The following is an 18,397-nucleotide window of genomic DNA, read 5'->3' on the forward strand; positions in this document are numbered from 1 at the left end:
AATGAAAAACAGTCTTCTCAAAACTAAATTCAATGTCTTTCAATCGAGATTTTGAGGCAACTTTAGTATATTGTAATTCATTTAAAAATTGTACCCAATAAAATTTGAATTGATGGATGTAAGGGTTTCGTTTTGCGAAAAAAACGTACAATACGCAATTTCGCTAAAAAAACATTTAGCTAGCAATTTCGACCTTTGACTCCACTCAAGATGTTACTTTTTTAATTTTGCGGTATCATATTTTTGGAAAATCTTTATGAATATTATATAAAAAGTCTCTTTAATATCTATATTTCATATTTTTATCGATTTTTAAAGTTTTGGCGAAAAGTATTCAATTATTTTTGCTATTTGGTCGGGTAAATGTCAGATTTGCGACATTTTCTGATATGATATTCAGATTCTACGTTGATAATAATGCTTATAGAACCCTCTTGCTATTGTGTCAAAATTGCGAAACCGATAGCAAAAATATCTCGCAATATCAAAATTGAGATATTGAGTGAATTATGCATTATAGAGATTAAAAATCTGATTTGTGAAAACATCTCATCAGTTTCTAGCTAATTCAAAAATCTTTACTATCTTATTCGATTAAAATGAAAAGGGAATAGTTTCATTATGCTTTAAATGACAGCCTTATAATATAATCATAGTTTTCGCTCAATATGCAGCATTTTTTTTCGAAATCTATGGTCAATATCCTAAATACTGATTGCTTTGCATTCATATCTCTTACATTTTCTATACCCACATCACTATTCATTGCTATTCCTATCTTTTTCATTTTTGTTTGTTTCTCATAATTTCTCAAAAAACATGATAACTTGATATTTGTAAATATCATACTTTATAACGTAAATAAGAACTTGACCTATTAAGAAAAGCAGTAATGAAAAGAAAATCTGAAATTCATAAAAATTACAAGTTTCTGAGAGTAGGTGACAAAAGTGCATACTCTTAAACAACCGTCGGATTTCCGGGTGAAATCGTGACACACTTTCGTCTTTCGTAGGCAGTGGTGGTTGTTACAAAAGGTAACTTCGAATGTAGCGTGAAATCTGCAAAAAAAATTCTGAAATTTGAATGGAGAACACAAAAATTGAATAGTTTACGTCAATAAAAAAGAGAAAAATGAAGCCAATGTGTCTCGAACCTAGGACTTAGAGCAGCAATCCCACCGTTTATCCCATTACACTACATGCATCTCTCACCTCAGTGAATGAGATCAACTATATGATAACTTTTTCCCCATTATATTCTTGTGGAAAAGTGACAAATAGCAACTTTGACCCTCTCTCAGTTTCTGATGGCAAACCCAAATTTTAGCTAAAAGTGACAGGGAAAAAAACGTTTAGTATTAAAAAAAATACCGATGAGAGCTTCGTTCGAAATATAGAGGGAACTGAGAATGCGCAACCATTCTCAGGGAATATTAGATGCTATTCCCGTTCCCTCTGTATAGAAAATTGAGGTTTTCAAAGGGAGTTAAAATAATATCAAATTTATACTAATTTACTTCAAAATACAAAAGTATTTGACAGCTAAAATTAGTTACTTTAGCAAGCCTATCAATACCCTTTTACGATTATTGTTACTTTTTCGAAATAAAAGTAAAAACAAATTTATACTAATTTACTTCAAAATACAAAAGTATTTGACAGCTAAAATTAGTTACTTTAGCAAGCCTATCAATACCCTTTTACGATTATTGCTACTTTTTCGAAATAAAATAAATTTATTATCAAAAACCTTTTTTTTTCTTAGTAAAAATAAAAATGTTATTTTATATCAAGTTTTTATTCATAAATTTTTATAATGTTGTATAAATTTCATTAAAATTTACGTACATATTAAGGTACTTATCTTAATAATGAAGATTTTATTTTGCAATAATATAAACGAAATTTTTTACCTTATGAACTTTTGATGGAAATATGCAAATTTAAAATAATAAAGAAAGCCGCGAGCGAAGCGATCGGCTTAGTTCGAAGATTTTGATTCAAATCTTTGCTGATCTGTAATTCGCGGAAGCCGCGAGCGAATCGAGCGGCTTAGGTCTAAGATTTTGATTCAAATCTTTGCTTATATTCCTTAAATTCTTTATGAAACTCGCAACAGTTCCATAAAAAATTTTAAATTCTAAACTGTCGAAATTACCGATCGGTAATCACACCCTTCACGGGTGTGTCACTTTTTACATGCGTGTCACTTTTAGCTAAAATTACCCCTACTCAGTTTCTGATGACAATTAGCTTAATTAAACCAGGTACAAGATTATATAATTGTATTTTCTATCCAATTATCCATATAATATCTTATCCAGAAAAAATAACTTGATCAATACCAAATGATTTTTTAACTAGTAAATAAAGTATTTTCTTTACACACACATTGTATATCATAGTTTTTTTTTGGTTTCGCAAAACATCCAAAAACAAATATGCTATAAAAGTGATAATTTTAGCAAAACGAAACCCTTAATGGATGTAACAATATAATTTATACTAAGAAATATCCGCATTCAAATTGTTTTGACAGCAATTGGCATTTTGATTTTACATTTTCAGCTTTTCTGAACCAGACATCACTTCCAAATATCGCAAGCTGGTTCAAAAAAAATAAATTGGAATAAGAAAAAAAAATCAGATTTAAAAAATAAATAACGTTGCACATTCTTTGGGTCCCATATTTTCTTGAGGGTCCTGGATATTATTTAAAACAGTTGTCCATAAAAACACTTATATATGAAATATTGCAGATGATGAATATTTATGGAATTTTGAATAGTCTACAAAATTTACAATCGGTTTTATATCGTTCTCTTATCAAAATCAAACACACTTTTCAAAAATTGAATTAAAAAACCGCACGGACCAAGAAAAATGTGCTACGTTAAATTGGAATAAGAAATAAAAAGATAATGTTTATTCAAAATTTGCGTGGAGTAAAAAGGTTTAATCGAAATCTCTATCAGGGCAGATGAGAGGAGCGATGAGGGATAAGATATAAAGAGCCAATGTGACCCAAGAAGCTCCAAAGTTGACCCATCTTGCGACCTTTCCTTTATCTGTTGTCCAAGATGCTGTTTCGTTGTTTCCGCCGACGCTTGCCCATGATGTAACAATCATTGTCAAGTAAACAGCGGCGAGAGCATAAACACCATGGAAGAAAGAGAGTGAGAACTTTGGTGTGTCATCATTTGGATCATCTTCTTTGCATTTGCAAGCATCAATTGAATTTGATGCTGAAAATGCAGAATAAGTCATCCAAGCAAGTGTAAACAATGATGAGAATACTCTGAATACGTTGTTGGAAGCTGTCTGTGAAATTCTGGAACAAGTAGCAGGGGATTTCCCTGGCCTCTGTGAAGTATGGCACATTAAACCAGCAGCTGTGAGATAAGCAATGTAGCAGCAAACGAGGGAAGCTGTAAAGATTGATCCGCGCTCTGTAAACATGGCTCCTAAGAAAACTAAGATGCATAAAATAAGATTTGTGGAAACAATGCCTGTTTCTAAGCCGCAACCCGAGAGACAGAAGAAGTAGAACTCTAAAGAAAATCCTACAATAGCAGAGATGGTGAAAATAACTGTAGAAATAATAATGACTTTCATATTGTTTTCATCATAGAATTTATCGTTAAGTTCATGGAACCAATCAACAAGGAAGAAGATCTGAAGAAGAAGGTAGAAGCCTGAAATGAATTTTGCAACTTCCAAGTAAATATCGAAGAGTTTATCTGGAATAAACCACATTCCGACCCAGATTGCTATGAAAACAAGTGTATGGGCCCAAAGGAATGATGTGTGGAAGATAAATTGCCATGAGTCGGTAAGGTTTTTGTTGCAAACTGTTATTAAAGAATGTAATCCATACCATAATGCTAAAGCTAATGTTGTTCTGGCAGTAAGGCTAATGTTAATATCAATGTCTGACTTATAAATTGTCTTAATGATTCTTCCAATCCATGATGAGCCTGTGTTATAAAAGATAAAACAGAAAATTGCCACAATAAGGAACTTAAAAATGTAATAAAGATTGCCTTTCTTAAGTTCACGCTCTGCAGCTGTATCATTGGGTAAAACTCTACCCATAAGGCTGTCTTTAACAGTAGAATCACTTGTATATTCCATTCTCTGATTAAAAATTTGACAAAAAAATTTCGGTGAGACTTAGATTCAATTATTTCTATGAGGTTTCTCAATGTTAATTTTTTTCAGATTATTGAATTCAATCAAATTATCGAAAAATAAGATCATTTATTACTCTGGACAATTATCCAAATTCCATCAAATATTTCCGAGATCCGATTTTTCGAATTGACATTTGGTGAAACGAGCCAACTATTGGATTTATGGATCACCTTATATTAGTTCATGGATGATTTATGATTAAAAATTCAGAAACAGCACAATTAATTTATCTGAAAACTAATTCACAATATATTAAACAATATTTGCTTAATACATAGATATTATTATCAAAATAAAATCTAATGATAGTTTTATATTTTGAAAATATTTGAAGATTAATGAGTTTTTTAATATTTTAAATTTGAAAATTCGAAAATTTTTCAAAAAATCTTGGAAATAATATTTTTCATTTCAATCTTTTACAGTTTTGTTGGCATTTCTTTGGATTTCGAAGAAATTTGGAATTTCAAGGTTTATCAATAACATCCCAACATACGAAACATCAACTGTTCATCTTGTTTTCTCCTATTTTACCTCTTAATTTTCATTATGAGTTTATGAAATTTAGCAGGACACATAAATAATTCAGTAAAATTCCAAAATAACAAAGTACATATTTTACAATCTAGGGCTGTACAAGATTTAAAAAAACATTGCCGGGTTACCGTAGAGGCCTAAAAAAATCGCGCCTCGGCGGCAAGCCGCCTCGGCATTAAGAATGCGCATCTAAATTTTTATATGTCCTTCTTTCTTTTATTTTTCCCTTCCCTTTCTTTTCTTTTTCTTTTTTTTCCCTCCTCTTGCTCTCATTTACCTTTTTTTCCTTTTCTCATCATTTTTCAAAATTTTAAATTTTTATCAAAAATCTTGCCTATAAAAGCAGACTATGGAACCTTTTAATGCCTCTTAATCAATATTATACAGCATAAAGCATATTAAATGAAAGTAATTACGTATAAATTTATTTTATTATCTTATTTATTAATTCTTTAGCATGTATTGTTTAATATTAACTTTTCTGTACATTAAATATGATATCTCCAAAGTATGAATGCCTTGTAACGAAACGAAAACTTAATTTTATGTTGAATATTTGTCACAAACATTAGATTATTAAAATATATGTTGGATATCCCTTAGTATGAGACTTCATGACTCTTGTAGTCTAACGTGAGCTTTGGATTGCAAGCTCTGTGGTTAACGAACATAAATTAATTGTAAAGTTTTCAAAATTTTTCATCGTTTCTATCAGCATCTATTTTTCCTTTAAAATAATATATTTGTATGAATACAATATTTAGTAATTTTTTTATTTCCCATAATTTCATTCAAAATTTCAGAAAAAATTAATTTCTATTCAATATTATTTCAGCTTCAAAACACTTCATTCTTATAGATGTTGATTCACTAAAGTGTGATACTCAATGTCTTATTTCAATGAAAATTGTTCTGCAAATTTATTTCACTTTTGACCTCACTTTTTCCGTAATTCAATTTTTTACTTTTAATATTTTAGATCTTCATAATATCATTTGAAAAATTAACCATATAAAAAAATCAAGTTAACAATTCACTTTTTCCGTAATTCAAAAATCAAAAATATAAATAATATATCTTTTTATCAAATATTATTATTATATTCTATGAAAAATGAGGTCCGGAAATTTTGCGGATTCCCGTAACTCAATTTTACGGAAAAAGTGCAGTAAACTATTCAAAATACGGAAAAATTGGTGTAAACTAATGATTTTACGGTAAAATCACGGAAAGTCCCGGAAGAATATATGTGCCTATATGAAATTATACAAAAATGAATCAAACGCATTTTAAAAGATTGTTCTTGTATTATAAATGCTATTCGCAGATTTATTAGTTGAAGAAAATTACCAAATTTTTGCCGATTTACAAAAAATGATTTACAAAGCATATTTTTATAAGGCTTTAAAAATCTTTAAAATGTGACCGGTGACGGAAATCCATGGTAACCAACCGCGGTTCCCGTTTGGAATGCCATATTACAATCTAAAACCGACTACATAATTCATGAAAAAACTTTATCTTTCTTGTTATATATTATTTGTCTTCATAAAAGGATTTATATTTACAAAGTATTTAAGCATGAGTAAGTTTCACACAATAAATTACGTAAGTGTACATAATAAGCAACCTGACTTTAAAATAAATAAGCTTTTATTGAGATTTAATTTATGAATTAAGCTAGTCTGTTTATTCAATTACCTCTTAAACAAAATCTGTGCAGATATATAATATGTTCATGTGCGGTTATTAGTAAAAAAACTCATTATATTGACTTAGAGAAACTCCTGAGATTTTTTTTTTGACATTTGAAATTTTGGATCCTAAAGATAAGTCACGAAAGCGCTGGGAATTATATACATCTAATATTAGCAAAGTACTAAGTAAGGAGCTGAAAGTACAAAACGCAGAGGACCTGATTGACCCTTCAGAAATGCTGATAAAATCGTATTTACAATGGACATGGCCATACTTTGCCAGAACTCTATATGATTTTGCATTTCAGAATAAAGAGAATTCAATGGTTGCATCATCATTGCTCGCAATTATACATTCGAAATTACCAGCTGTTTCATATAACGTTTTGAACTACGTTTCATACAAATTTAATAATAGTATGAAAAAGAATGACGAAAATGGAATCATATGTGCTTCTATTTTCTTTACTTCTCTCTACAGATTTTATATAATTTCTCCAAACATTATTTTTTCATTATTATTAGGACTTCTTGGGTTCAAAAACAAATACATGCCAATTGTAATCGAGATTTTACGTCTTTGCGCTCCGATTTTGGACCAAGAAATTCCGAACGAGTTTACTAACATATTTACACAAATAATAAGGATGGCAGACCCTAAATACGACACAGAGATACAGAAATTGACACGTTGGAGAGCTCAAGGATGGGCTGGTCGCGTATATAGCAAAGATTACTACTCATATTCGAGAATTCCTTACAGACTTAACGCCTTAGAAGAATACGGAGATCCTCTCAATGATTTTCTCATTGAAGAAATCACGGAAGATCCAACTTCCAACTTATACAAAGGATATGACTATGAAGCATTCGATAGAGCTCATGATACATACAGTACACAGATAGAAAATATTGTTGGTTCTGTTATTGACGATAATTTTGAAGAAAATCAACAAATTGTTCAAGAAAATTTGGAAAATCAAGAACCAATTCAACCAGAAACCATAGAAACAGAAGACAAACACGAAGAAGATGTTGTTGAAGAAGAACAACATGAAGATGACTCAACACAAGTTGCAATTTCGGAAAACAAACAAAAAACAGCAAATTTAGAGTTCCAAAAGACAATTTACTTAACAATTACATCAACAGCAACAGGTAGTGAAGCCGCACATAAGCTAATTAAGATTCTGAATGAAGATGACAAAGTTTTTACAAGATCAAAAGATATGGAGAAGAAAACTCTCATAAAACCACATAAACAGATCCTTATTGAGACGCTTATTGAATATATAGGCCACAGCAAGACATTCGATCGAAATTTAGCCAGTATTCCTCGTTATTTAATGAATGCCCATCCAGATACACAAAATCTGATAGAAGAGAACTTCAGAAGGATATATAATAATTGCGAATCATACAAAGAGAGCCAGATTATCAACCTTGCTCGTTTATTTGCCTATCTTTTGGCTCATGATTCAATAAGTTGGGGAATTTTATCGATAATAAGGTTAACGGCTGAAGACACAAACACAGAACAAAGACTTATGATCAGATATTTAATCGAAGAGCTCGCAAAAGGGCCTGCAGAGATGTCATCAACATCTTGGCTGGTAAACAAGCTCAAAGAGCCAGAAATTGAAGCTGCAACGAGCGGAATCTTTTTAACAGATACAATCGAACACGCAGAAATAGTTACACAGTTCTTTTCTGTCATAAATTTGGAATATCTTGTTGAAGGTGTTAAAGCTAAGATAGCAATGATGATGGCACAACCACAACCGAATATTATGCTACTGGAAAATGATACCGATTATAGCTCTGGATCAGAAGAAAAAGATTTGCAAAATAATGTTGAAGAAAAGGAAAATCCAGAACAAAATGATGAAGAAACAAAATTAAGGAATATATTGCTGGAGCAAAAACGCGCTGTAGATGAAAGAAAACAAAAAATTTTGAAGGAATCTGAATCTTCCGATTCAAGTTCAGCTTCTGGATCAGATGAAGAAGCAGCAAAAAGAAGAAGGAAGCACAGACATCATCACCATCGTCATCATCATAGACATCATCATTGAAATTTTTCATTTTTCATTTTTTTTGTTTTTTTTTGTATATTAATATAGAAAAATCATTGAATTTCCTTTTGTAAACCAGGAATTTGATAAGGCCATAACTTTTCATGATAAATTCAATAACTTTTGCCAAATAAGCATCGAATTTCTCATGCATTACAAGAATTGCCATTTTTGATGCAATAGTTTTATTCTTTGTCTTATAAATTGTACAATAATGTTTATAAAAATAAAATTTTTAGAAATCAATCTTTTTTTACATGAAAATCTTTGAGTAGTCAATATTATATCCATGTGATAATGTGATTATTGATTTTTTACAAATTCTTCCTTATTTCTACCAATAATGAATTCAAATTTGATAATAAACAAGAATATACTTTACATCATGCACTATTTAAAAATAATAATGTAAAATAAATATATCCATATTAATAAAATCGCGTAATGTTTAAAAAATGTTGGGTGAAATAAGATGTTGATAAAAATGAAATTAAACGAGGAAATTGGTATGAAGGATATCATCATCACTATCTGCTTCTGCTGCTTTGTGTTTCTTAACAGCAATAACAGTAAAGACGATGATGATGATAAGAAGAAGGGCACCACCTGCAGCAGCACCAATAATAATCCAGTTCTTCTTGCTAAGGCCACCCTTTGTCGTACCAGAGTTTGCATTGTTGTCTCCTCCTTTCTCGCCTGATGTAGATTCCTTCTCATCAATTGCTGGCTTTGAATCTTCTGGCTTGTTTGTTACCTCAACCTCTGTCTTTGTTTCTGTTTCTTTGGTTGGTTGATCAGGCGTTGGAATAACTTGTGTTGGAAGCTTAGGAGTTGGGGTCTTTGGTGTTGGTGTTTTAGGAGTTGGGGTCTTTGGTGTTGGTGTCTTAGGCGTTGGCGTCTTTGGAGTGGGTGTTCTTGGTGTTGGGGTTTGTGGTGTCGGAGTTCTTGGAGTGGGTGTGGGTGTTGCTGGCGGAGGAACATCTACGAGCTGCTTTGTGTAATTAAGGAATGGATCGTTTCTGAAATGCATATCATAAAGCTTCATTGTTCTGCAAAATCTTTCTGGATCAGGATACCAGTAAGTTCTAGGATAATAACTAGTTGAAGAAATGTAAAGTCGAGAATCGACTTTCCTGTTTACATTCGATCTATCACAAGTGATTTTTGTTGTTGCTCCGCTAGTACTTGTAATCAAATCGTAAGTGAAACTATCGTATCCATTGCATTTATATGTTGAGCATGCATAATTATAAAGCGTGGAAGGAATTGCAGCTTGGTTCCTTGGACATACATTATTAGGGAAAATGTACCGCATGAAATCATATATATCTGATTCACCAACTACATCATATGAATTAGGATTGTAGAAGGACTTTGAATTGCAGTACTTATTGTTTGCTGGGCAAGAAGGTGGGCTGAAAGAATGAGCTGAACCTGTAAATTTGAAGTCAAATCCAGTATTGGGCAAAGTATCTCTCTGATTTCCTTTCCATATGTAATATTCTGGAAAAACTTGTTGAGGTGGACCAATAGCGAAGTCTCTGATAGGATTGTCATTAATAGATTCTGGATGTCCCCAAACAAGAGGTTGACCCATGCGCCAATCAACTTTGTAGTTTCCGGTATCTTGAAGAACAGACATTACTGCATCAGTTAATCTATTGAAAGGTCCTGATTCTGTTTGAATTGTCTGACCTGTCATAAGGTCAGTCATATATACTCTTCCTTCTAAGTGGCTGCCGATTGTTCCATCACCGCCACCATCTTCAATTTCGATACCAGAAGGACATGTTTTATCGTCACCAACGAATGTTTGAACTCCAAATTGTTTAACTGCAAAATTATGTGCATATGGTGTAACAAGGAAGTTATAGGTCCTTCCATACTTCTTCATCGTGCATGTAATTTGGCTATGCCTGTTAGATGTTTCATATGGATGATAATTGTTGAAATGATAAGATGAAATTCCGAGGGCATGGAAAATTTCGTGGATGCAAACATAGAAAAATTCATTATTAACGGAGTTTTCATCTTGTGGGGACGATGGAATTGATCTTCCATTAATAAAGACAGCTCCTCCAATTGGTCTATTGTATGTGTATTCAAATACATTGGATCCAGCTTGTGCTAATGGGTTTGTACCTCCAAATGGCCTAACTAATATACCCATGTATAGGTCATAGTTATTTACAGAGTATGGAAGTTTGTAATTTGTATCAGAATTAAAATTTCGTGCATCTATTGGCTTTGTATTAGGTATTACTTTAAGTAATCTTTGAAGGTAATTTCTTACATTTTCCATTGTTTGTTTGGCAGCAGTTATTTTGGCCGGAGTGAGAACATCATCAGAAGAACAAGAATATCGATAGCCACCATATGAAACTGACTGCCCTGAATATGTGCATGTCATTCCATCATTTATAGTTCCATCCATGTAGCGGTAATCGAAATTGATTCTAATGTTTTCCCAGGTTGGAGCTTTAAGTGAACGTTTGGAATATGCTTTTGCATAATATAAATGAGTATTCTTCATAAACTGATCATGCGTACAGTTGTGAATTTGGGTGCTAATCAGGAACAAAATCATTTAAAAAATTTGAATTATTATAAGAATTTTTGAATAATTTCAATCTTTTTATTAAAATAGATGGAGTAAAGCAAAATGAACCAACCTTGTTATTTACCATAAAATAATTTTGAATACATTTGAATGGTAATTCTATTTCAAAACCGATATTTTTGAGAGAGGACGGAATTTACTTTCCTCAAATTTCTCCTGCAAGTTGATTGAAATAGAAATCCAATCTCTCTTTTGAAAATTATGCGAAGTTCAATTTTCGGTAGAATAATGTTAATTATAAAAAACTATTTACATGTATTCTTAATCATACGATAACTTCCATTTCAATTCTTTCAGCAAATATGTCAAATTTGTAACAAATTTGAATAGGCATTACACTTTCCAGAAAGCAACAAAAACAAAAAAATTAATACAGAAACTATTTTCTGATATGATTTCAAAAAAAAAAAAAAAAAAAAAAAAAAAAAAAAAAAGGTAGTGGGGCTTCCAGGCACTTCGTGCCTTCTAGCCCTGATGTTGATGTTTAGTATAAATGAAGTTTTTATTCGGAGGACTCTTCTTCTTCCTCCATTGCTTCTGGGAAGAAGCCTTCTTCTGGGTCGAAAACATTATATAATGTGTCGCTTTTCACAAATTATATATGTTTTCATGTTTTGTCACTTTTCTGTCACTTTTCGGGTAAAAACATTTTTATTATTATATATAAATGAATTTTACAAAACCACCGTTACCGTTCTTTGGAAATAAGAGTAGATGTAAAGATATTCTATTGAGAGAACTTAAGAAACTACCGAATGGTCTAACATTTGTAGATTTGTTCGGTGGAAGTTTCTATATATCCCATTTGTGCCATATAATATTTCCAGACTCAAAGATTATATGCAATGACTTCGACAACTATATGGACCGTCTCAAACATATTCCAGACACAAACAATATATTGAAAGAGTTAAAAGAAAAGATACCTATAGGTAAGATGGAACGTATACCATTAGATAAGAAAAATATTGTGAGAGAGGTTTTGAAAAAAGCAGAATATATAGACTGGGATAGTATATCTGCTAGACTATTATATAGTGGTGCTATAAGAGTTCATGACATTGAAACACTTATGTCAAAAGTTTTATATCTTAACTATACAAATGTTTTCAAAGAGGACATAGATAAATATATTGAGGGTATAGAGTTTGTGAGATGTCATTGGACAGATTTGTATGAAAAATATAAAGACAAGGAAAATGTTTTCTTTATAGTGGACCCGCCGTTCTATAACACATGGGATTTTCAATACCAAGTAGACTGGACTTTGAGAGACTCTTTAGAAACTTTAGACGTTTTACATAACCATCCATGCTTTTACTTTACATCCGATAAAAGTGGTTTGGAAACCGTTATGAGATGGTTAGAGGACATACATGACTATGAGTTTATATATGACAAGATAGAATATGAGAGAGGTCCTATAAACTGGAGAAAGTGTCATAACAAAGAAATTTTATTAGTAAGTAAATGTGGTTTGAAATAGGACTACTTGTTTTAGGTTTTTCCATTGTGTCATTTATTTATTTGACGTGGCAGAAAGATATAGAGAATATGAAGATGAACCAATGCCTGCAAATGTTCAGTATATGTACTCGTAAGAGATATTTTTATCTAATATTAAATGGACGCACAGAACTTAGCGAATGCACAGCAACCTGGACAACCAAACCCAGAGAATATTCCAAATGAAGTTAGAATACAAACTGCAATGGCAAACTATGGTCAAGTGCCAACAGATGTACAAATGCAAACTGCCATGTCAAATGACGCTGCGTTAGGTTTGCCACCATGGTATGCAAATATGAGATGGAAAGAGTTTTATACAAACCCTGAAGTGGGATATAAACAACTTTATGCAGATGACGCGAACACAGGAGTTGACCAGAATATGTTTTCTACCAGAGGAGAAACAGAATGTATGAGCTCCAGTTAAAGAATGCTATGGAACTCAACAGGAAACGTAAGAGACTAGGCGGACATTAGATTTTTACATATAGTAAAATGGGTTTCTTCAGTAGTATTGGAAACTTCTTCAGAAGAGTTGGAAGAGGTATATGGAATGGAATAAAAACCGTAGGAAGAGGAATTTGGAACGGAGTCAAAAATATTGGTAAAAGAGTAGGTCAGTTCGTTGGTATTATACCTAAAGACCCTGAACCAGAAGAACAAGCTCCTGTTATACAACAGCCTGAACCTGCACCACAGTCTAGTTGGCAACCAAATCCAACACCTCAACCGTATTAAAAAATTATATTTTTACCGTTCGATAGTAGTTGTATATGAAACTAAGTTCTAAGTAAAACGCATGGTATAATGGAATTATTCTCTTTCTTCCATCTGTAGTAAACCATACTTGAAAGTCTGAAATACTTCCACTCGGTGGTTCATATAGCTTTGTAGGTTTTTCGTAAAAGTCATTTGCCAAGCATAAAAAAGAGTTTTGTGCACCAGAAAATGAAGCATGAACTATAATAGCATCTGAGTCGAAAACATTTTCATATGTTCCATTAGGGTTTTCGACTTCATAAAAGTTCGGGTGTACTGGATATTCTGCAGGCTGATTTAACATCCTCAAAAATCTATACCATGCCAAGTTGTTATATTTTGTAGAAATATAAACGTCTTCTCCAAGGTCTTCTATTCTATTGATTTTAACAGTTGCATTTTTCCTGTCATAAACAATATCGAGATGGTACTCTCCTTCGTCAATGTTGTACTGTTTTGCATATTCGAGATAGATATCGTTTATTTTTTCTTGAAAAGCTTGAAGAGTTGTTTCTAAGTTTACAAGCAAATTCACTTGTAAAAGTTTTCCCTGTTCAAATTTCTCATACGTACGTTTCTCTTTGTTATAGTATCGAATTTCAAAAGCGACCGTAAATGGGAAACCATGTATGGCTTCTGAAATGAACTTCATTCTACGAAAGCCAACAGCTTTTGTGACGGATGGGTCTCTTAACCATCTTAACGGGTAGTCAAAACGATAGCCTTCATGCTTTACGGTCTCTGTCTCAAACTTTTGACCGACATTAGTAAAAAGTTCATCTAATGGTTTAGTTGTAGCAACTCTTGAATTTTCTTTTTCTATTGGAAGCATATTTTATCTAGAATAAAAATGTCGAAAGAAACAGCGTCTATGAGAGAAATAAAACACAACCGACAACTCATTTTGCAAGCTCTAAATAAGAACACAACAAACTTTTCAAACTATTCTAAGATATCTGAGTCATTGAAAGAAGGAAACTTAAAACTGACGATAAACCCATTGACAGACGAGTTTCTGTTTCAAGACAGTAAGAACCATACTGTCTGTGTAAATCCAACAAAAGGAACTTTAAACGAGAAACCTATAGATGAACTTCTTTTGAAAGCAGATGTTGACAACAAAGCTGACAAAGAGTATGTCATTGAAAAAGTTCAAGAAGAACATGACAGAGCAGATGCAACATATGCAACGAAAGAACATACTCATCCTGAACTAGCGGACAAAACATATGTTGACAATAAAATGTCAAGTGAAGTGACAAGAGCTGAAAACGAATATTCTAAAAAGACTCATATACATACCATTGCAAATATTACAAACTTACAAGAAACCTTAAACAGGAAAAGTGACGTTGGACATACACATACCATTGCAAATATTACAAACTTACAAGAAACCTTAAACAGTAAAAGTGACGTTGGACATACACATACCATTGCAAATATTACAAACTTACAAGAAACCTTAAACAGTAAAAGTGCCGTTGGACATACACATACCATTGCAAATATTACAAACTTACAAGAAACCTTAAACAGTAAAAGTGCCGTTGGACATACACATACATCTTCTGAAATAACAGACTTAAACGTTAGCCTTGAAAATAAAGCAGATAAAACATATGTCAATGAAATATACCAAAGTTTAGTTGGAACAAAAAATATTGAGACTATTGTTGGTGACCTTTCTGTCAATGAAGAAAATAAATATTTTAGATGGCAGTTGGTACAGTCCTTAGAAAATGGTACACGGTATAAACTCATTCCGAAAAATAACAATGAAATGTATGTAAGCTATAAAAAGAACGATGGTACACAAGTTAAAGTTCCATTAGACAACAACTGCTACTTAAACTTCTATGGAGACGAACAAAAGAAATATTTAAGAGTTTATGAAATGGCAGATATGACATTGCCTGACCCAGCTCCAGCACCATATTATTATGACTATGGAGATGACGTTAGAACACCACATGTAGATGAACAAAAGCTAACATTATATTTAGATTTTTATAGATATAAAAGATATAATGCAATAGAAAAAACGAGAATAGTATACTATTATGAAGATGACAGAAATAAATATTATAGTCAAGACTTTACCTACCCTGAAAACATAAGATTATATTATAAAAAATATTCTAACACAAACCAGAAGAAACCTGAAATAGTTGCACTATATTTTAAGTTCAAAAGAGACAATCCTATAATATCTCATATGTTTGATTTAATGAACCCAGTAGGTTCTATTTATACATCTACGGATGCAAGAGGTCCTCAAGTAACGTTTGGTGTTGGTGCATGGGAACAAATAGTCGACAGGTTTTTGTATTGTGCAAACTCTTCAAAGGAAACAGGTGGAAGTAAAACGATTTCAGGTGAAAACTTACCTGCACACAGTCACTACATAGATTTAAGTACATCTCAAGCAGGTTGGCATAAGCATAGATATTGGGATTGGTCAGGAATGACAAAAGGTAAAGGATATGATGTTAAAGACGACGTTAAGTTTGCTATAAATTGTTACTGGAGTGACACTCAGGGAGAAGGAAACCATACACATTTCGTTTCAGGATATACGCAAACAACGGGACAAAGTAAAGACTACATGCCACCTTACATGACAGTTTACGCATGGTATAGAATTGCTTAGTCGTCATTTTCAACTTCTTTAGCATATTCGTCAGGAGTTGTCTTATATTTGTTAGGAACTGTCTTTGAAAGTATACCACCTTGAACTTTGACAAGTTTGAAACGAGGTCTGACAATAGTAGTTTTATCTTCTGCTTGCAGTCTGTACATTTTGCCATGTTTGCCTAAAACTTCATAATATTCTCTTGTATACTTTCTTCTATTTTTACGAACACGAACGTGAGTACCTGTCGAGTTCCCATTGTTGTCATAGTCAATAGTATTTTCATATGGGTCGCGTTTAGGTATTTCTATTTTTACTTTGTCACCTTTCTTAAGTTTGAAGCCTGGCATTCTTTCTTGTTTGTCTCTTTTGACTAAACTATTAAATATATAGTCTTTCTCTAAGTCGGGTTGTTTTTCATTTCTTCGGGGGAGTGGTTTCCCAAACCTTTTTGTTTACGGTATTGTAAATATTTAAAACTTGTCTCATCTTTGCCATGGAGAAATGTCTGTATTTGTCGTCATATGACATTTCATTTGCTTCACCACCTTGTGGTTGGTTTAAGTCTCTTAAGATTTTTATACAACTGTCAATGACACCAAGAGCAGAATGGTTTTGGTCGACAATGAAATATTGGTTTACATTTTTTGAACGCAGATAGTTTTTAATATCGTCTGATTTGAAAGAACTTTCACAGTCAGATGTCAGTTTTGTTGGATGGTATTTGTCAACGAATATTGTCAAAGCAGTTTTCACATCTAAAATATTTTTGGACTGTAATGGTATGGCTTCACAGTATCTTGTGTTTTGACCACAAATATTAGCCAGTATGGTGGTCCATCTTCTCTATACCTCGGAATGTTTTCCAAGATATCCATAAACCAAGCATTTGGTGTTGAACTAAAGATTTTTATCATGAGTGCTTTCTTTGTCGCTTTAGAAACATAGGGGTCCTTGTTTGGATTCGTCATTTTTTACCCTATAAGAAATGGGTTTATTTGGCGCATTAGCAGGAGTTGCATCCAGATTTTTGCCCGCAGTGGGAACAATAGCCAGAGGTGTATTTGGAGTTGGAAGGAAGATTTTGAGTACATTAGGTATACTTAAAGAGAAAGCACAACCTATTATACAAACTGTACAGAAAGGTTGGGATGTAGCACGAGATGCAGCAAATCTTATTCCAAATCCTGAAACAAGAGGAAAAGTTCAAGGATGGATGGACAATGTAGGAAGACAAGCAGGAAACTATTATAACAAAGCAAATGACTACTATAACCAAGCAGGACACTATATGGACCAAGGTGAAAGATTCTTTAACAGAGGATATAACCATGCACAACAGTGGGTAAACAATAACCAACCTCAACCGCCTCAAACGTGGGGAATGTAAAGTTTTTTACTGAGATGAAATGAACAATACAGCATTGAGACAAATGGGTTCAAGATGGATTTGTCGACTTCCAGCAGTTACACAACGTGTTTGTCAAGTTCTTCCTATACCTCAGGAAGTTTTAGACCGACTTAAAAAAACAAACAACCAGTTGAAAACAAACCAAACTAAAATTTTTTACTGAGATGAAATGACCGAAGAAGTTGAAACGGTAGATTTGACACCACAAACAAAAAGTTCAGAACCATTGTCAAAACCTGTCAAAGAACTTACAGATGAAGAGAAAAATTCAATAATAGAAAGTGCCAGGTCTGGAAATACAAACCCTAACTATAAAGTCACTTTTCATAGAAATGGAACGGCTAGTATCTCAAAAAAGAAACAGACTCTCACAAATAAAATATTGAAGTCTGAAGGAGCTTTCGAGACAACAGATGGAAAAGTTTACTTCACTGACCAACAGTTCATTATAGAACATCTCATTGACTTAGAGTCGAAATATTCTAAACTTTACAACAAACACAAAAAGTTGAAAGGAAAACAAAAACAAATGGCATATGATATTTATGAAGATGTTGACGACACAACTGTTCCTGCAGGTGAGGTAAAGTCAGAGGAACCGAAAAGTGACGAAAAACCAATAGAAGAAGAAGCCAAAAACTGAAGATAAACCAAAACCAAAGTTTAGTTTCAAACTAAACCAAGTCAACCTTCATTAGCTGGTATGGGTTGGCGTCAAAGACTTATGGCAGCAGGCGGTTATGTAAAGTAAAGAAAAAAAATATTTTTTTATTTTTATAAAAATGCCCCCATATAGAATGGATAGAAAATCTGCTAGAATAAAAGCAGAGTTAGAAAGATATGGTTGGAAAGTTTCGAAGAATTTTAAATATAGGAAGGGAAGACCCATAAAAGTCTATGACAAATTGTCTGGTCTTCGCTACGAAATGGATTTGGAAACAGCGCGCGCCAATTATCC

The 18,397-nt window shown here is 32.6% G+C and overlaps 7 protein-coding genes and 1 pseudogene across 8 annotated transcripts, besides 4 other annotated features; 5 read left to right on the plus strand and 3 right to left on the minus strand.

The window, feature by feature from the left end:
• The first annotated feature begins 935 nt into the window (after window positions 1–935).
• Window positions 936–965: a mobile genetic element.
• A 346-nt stretch (window positions 966–1,311) lies between these two features.
• Window positions 1,312–2,236: a mobile genetic element.
• A 454-nt stretch (window positions 2,237–2,690) lies between these two features.
• On the minus strand, window positions 2,691–4,142 carry TVAGG3_0384610 (serine transport; the record flags this gene model as incomplete). Its single annotated transcript, XM_001329542.2, has 1 exon — window positions 2,958–4,136. One exon carries the CDS (start codon window positions 4,134–4,136, stop codon window positions 2,958–2,960), a length of 1,179 nt encoding a protein of 392 aa, XP_001329577.1.
• Window positions 4,143–4,820: 678 nt separating this feature from the next.
• Window positions 4,821–5,015: a mobile genetic element.
• A 1,525-nt stretch (window positions 5,016–6,540) lies between these two features.
• On the plus strand, window positions 6,541–8,710 carry TVAGG3_0384630 (RNA splicing; the record flags this gene model as incomplete). The annotated part of the gene is made up of 1 exon (XM_001329543.1): window positions 6,754–8,505. One exon carries the CDS (start codon window positions 6,754–6,756, stop codon window positions 8,503–8,505), a length of 1,752 nt encoding a protein of 583 aa, XP_001329578.1.
• Window positions 8,711–8,995: 285 nt separating this feature from the next.
• On the minus strand, window positions 8,996–11,092 carry TVAGG3_0384640 (regulation of choline O-acetyltransferase protein; the record flags this gene model as incomplete). Its single annotated transcript, XM_001329544.1, has 1 exon — window positions 8,996–11,092. The coding sequence occupies one exon, from the start codon at window positions 11,090–11,092 to the stop codon at window positions 8,996–8,998; it is 2,097 nt and encodes a 698-aa protein (XP_001329579.1).
• Window positions 11,093–11,529: 437 nt separating this feature from the next.
• Window positions 11,530–18,397: part of a mobile genetic element that runs on past the window's edge.
• Window positions 13,130–13,372, plus strand: TVAGG3_0384660 (serine threonine-protein phosphatase family; the record flags this gene model as incomplete). The annotated part of the gene is made up of 1 exon (XM_001329546.1): window positions 13,130–13,372. The coding sequence occupies one exon, from the start codon at window positions 13,130–13,132 to the stop codon at window positions 13,370–13,372; it is 243 nt and encodes an 80-aa protein (XP_001329581.1).
• TVAGG3_0384670 (uncharacterized protein) lies at window positions 13,377–14,225 on the minus strand (the record flags this gene model as incomplete). The annotated part of the gene is made up of 1 exon (XM_051232175.1): window positions 13,377–14,225. One exon carries the CDS (start codon window positions 14,223–14,225, stop codon window positions 13,377–13,379), a length of 849 nt encoding a protein of 282 aa, XP_051101905.1.
• Window positions 15,177–15,756, plus strand: TVAGG3_0384680 (phage tail repeat-like family; the record flags this gene model as incomplete). Its single annotated transcript, XM_051232176.1, has 1 exon — window positions 15,177–15,756. A coding segment is annotated over one exon (580 nt), but the record flags the coding sequence as incomplete, so codon positions are not given.
• Window positions 17,017–17,418, plus strand: TVAGG3_0384690 (uncharacterized protein; the record flags this gene model as incomplete). Its single annotated transcript, XM_051232177.1, has 1 exon — window positions 17,017–17,418. One exon carries the CDS (start codon window positions 17,017–17,019, stop codon window positions 17,416–17,418), a length of 402 nt encoding a protein of 133 aa, XP_051101907.1.
• TVAGG3_0384700 lies at window positions 17,609–18,190 on the plus strand (annotated as a pseudogene). The gene has a single exon. A coding segment is annotated over exon 1 (582 nt).

This window comes from Trichomonas vaginalis, chromosome V, assembly GCF_026262505.1.
Source record: "Trichomonas vaginalis G3 chromosome V, whole genome shotgun sequence".
In the NCBI taxonomy this organism is placed as follows: Eukaryota; Parabasalia; order Trichomonadida; family Trichomonadidae; genus Trichomonas; species Trichomonas vaginalis.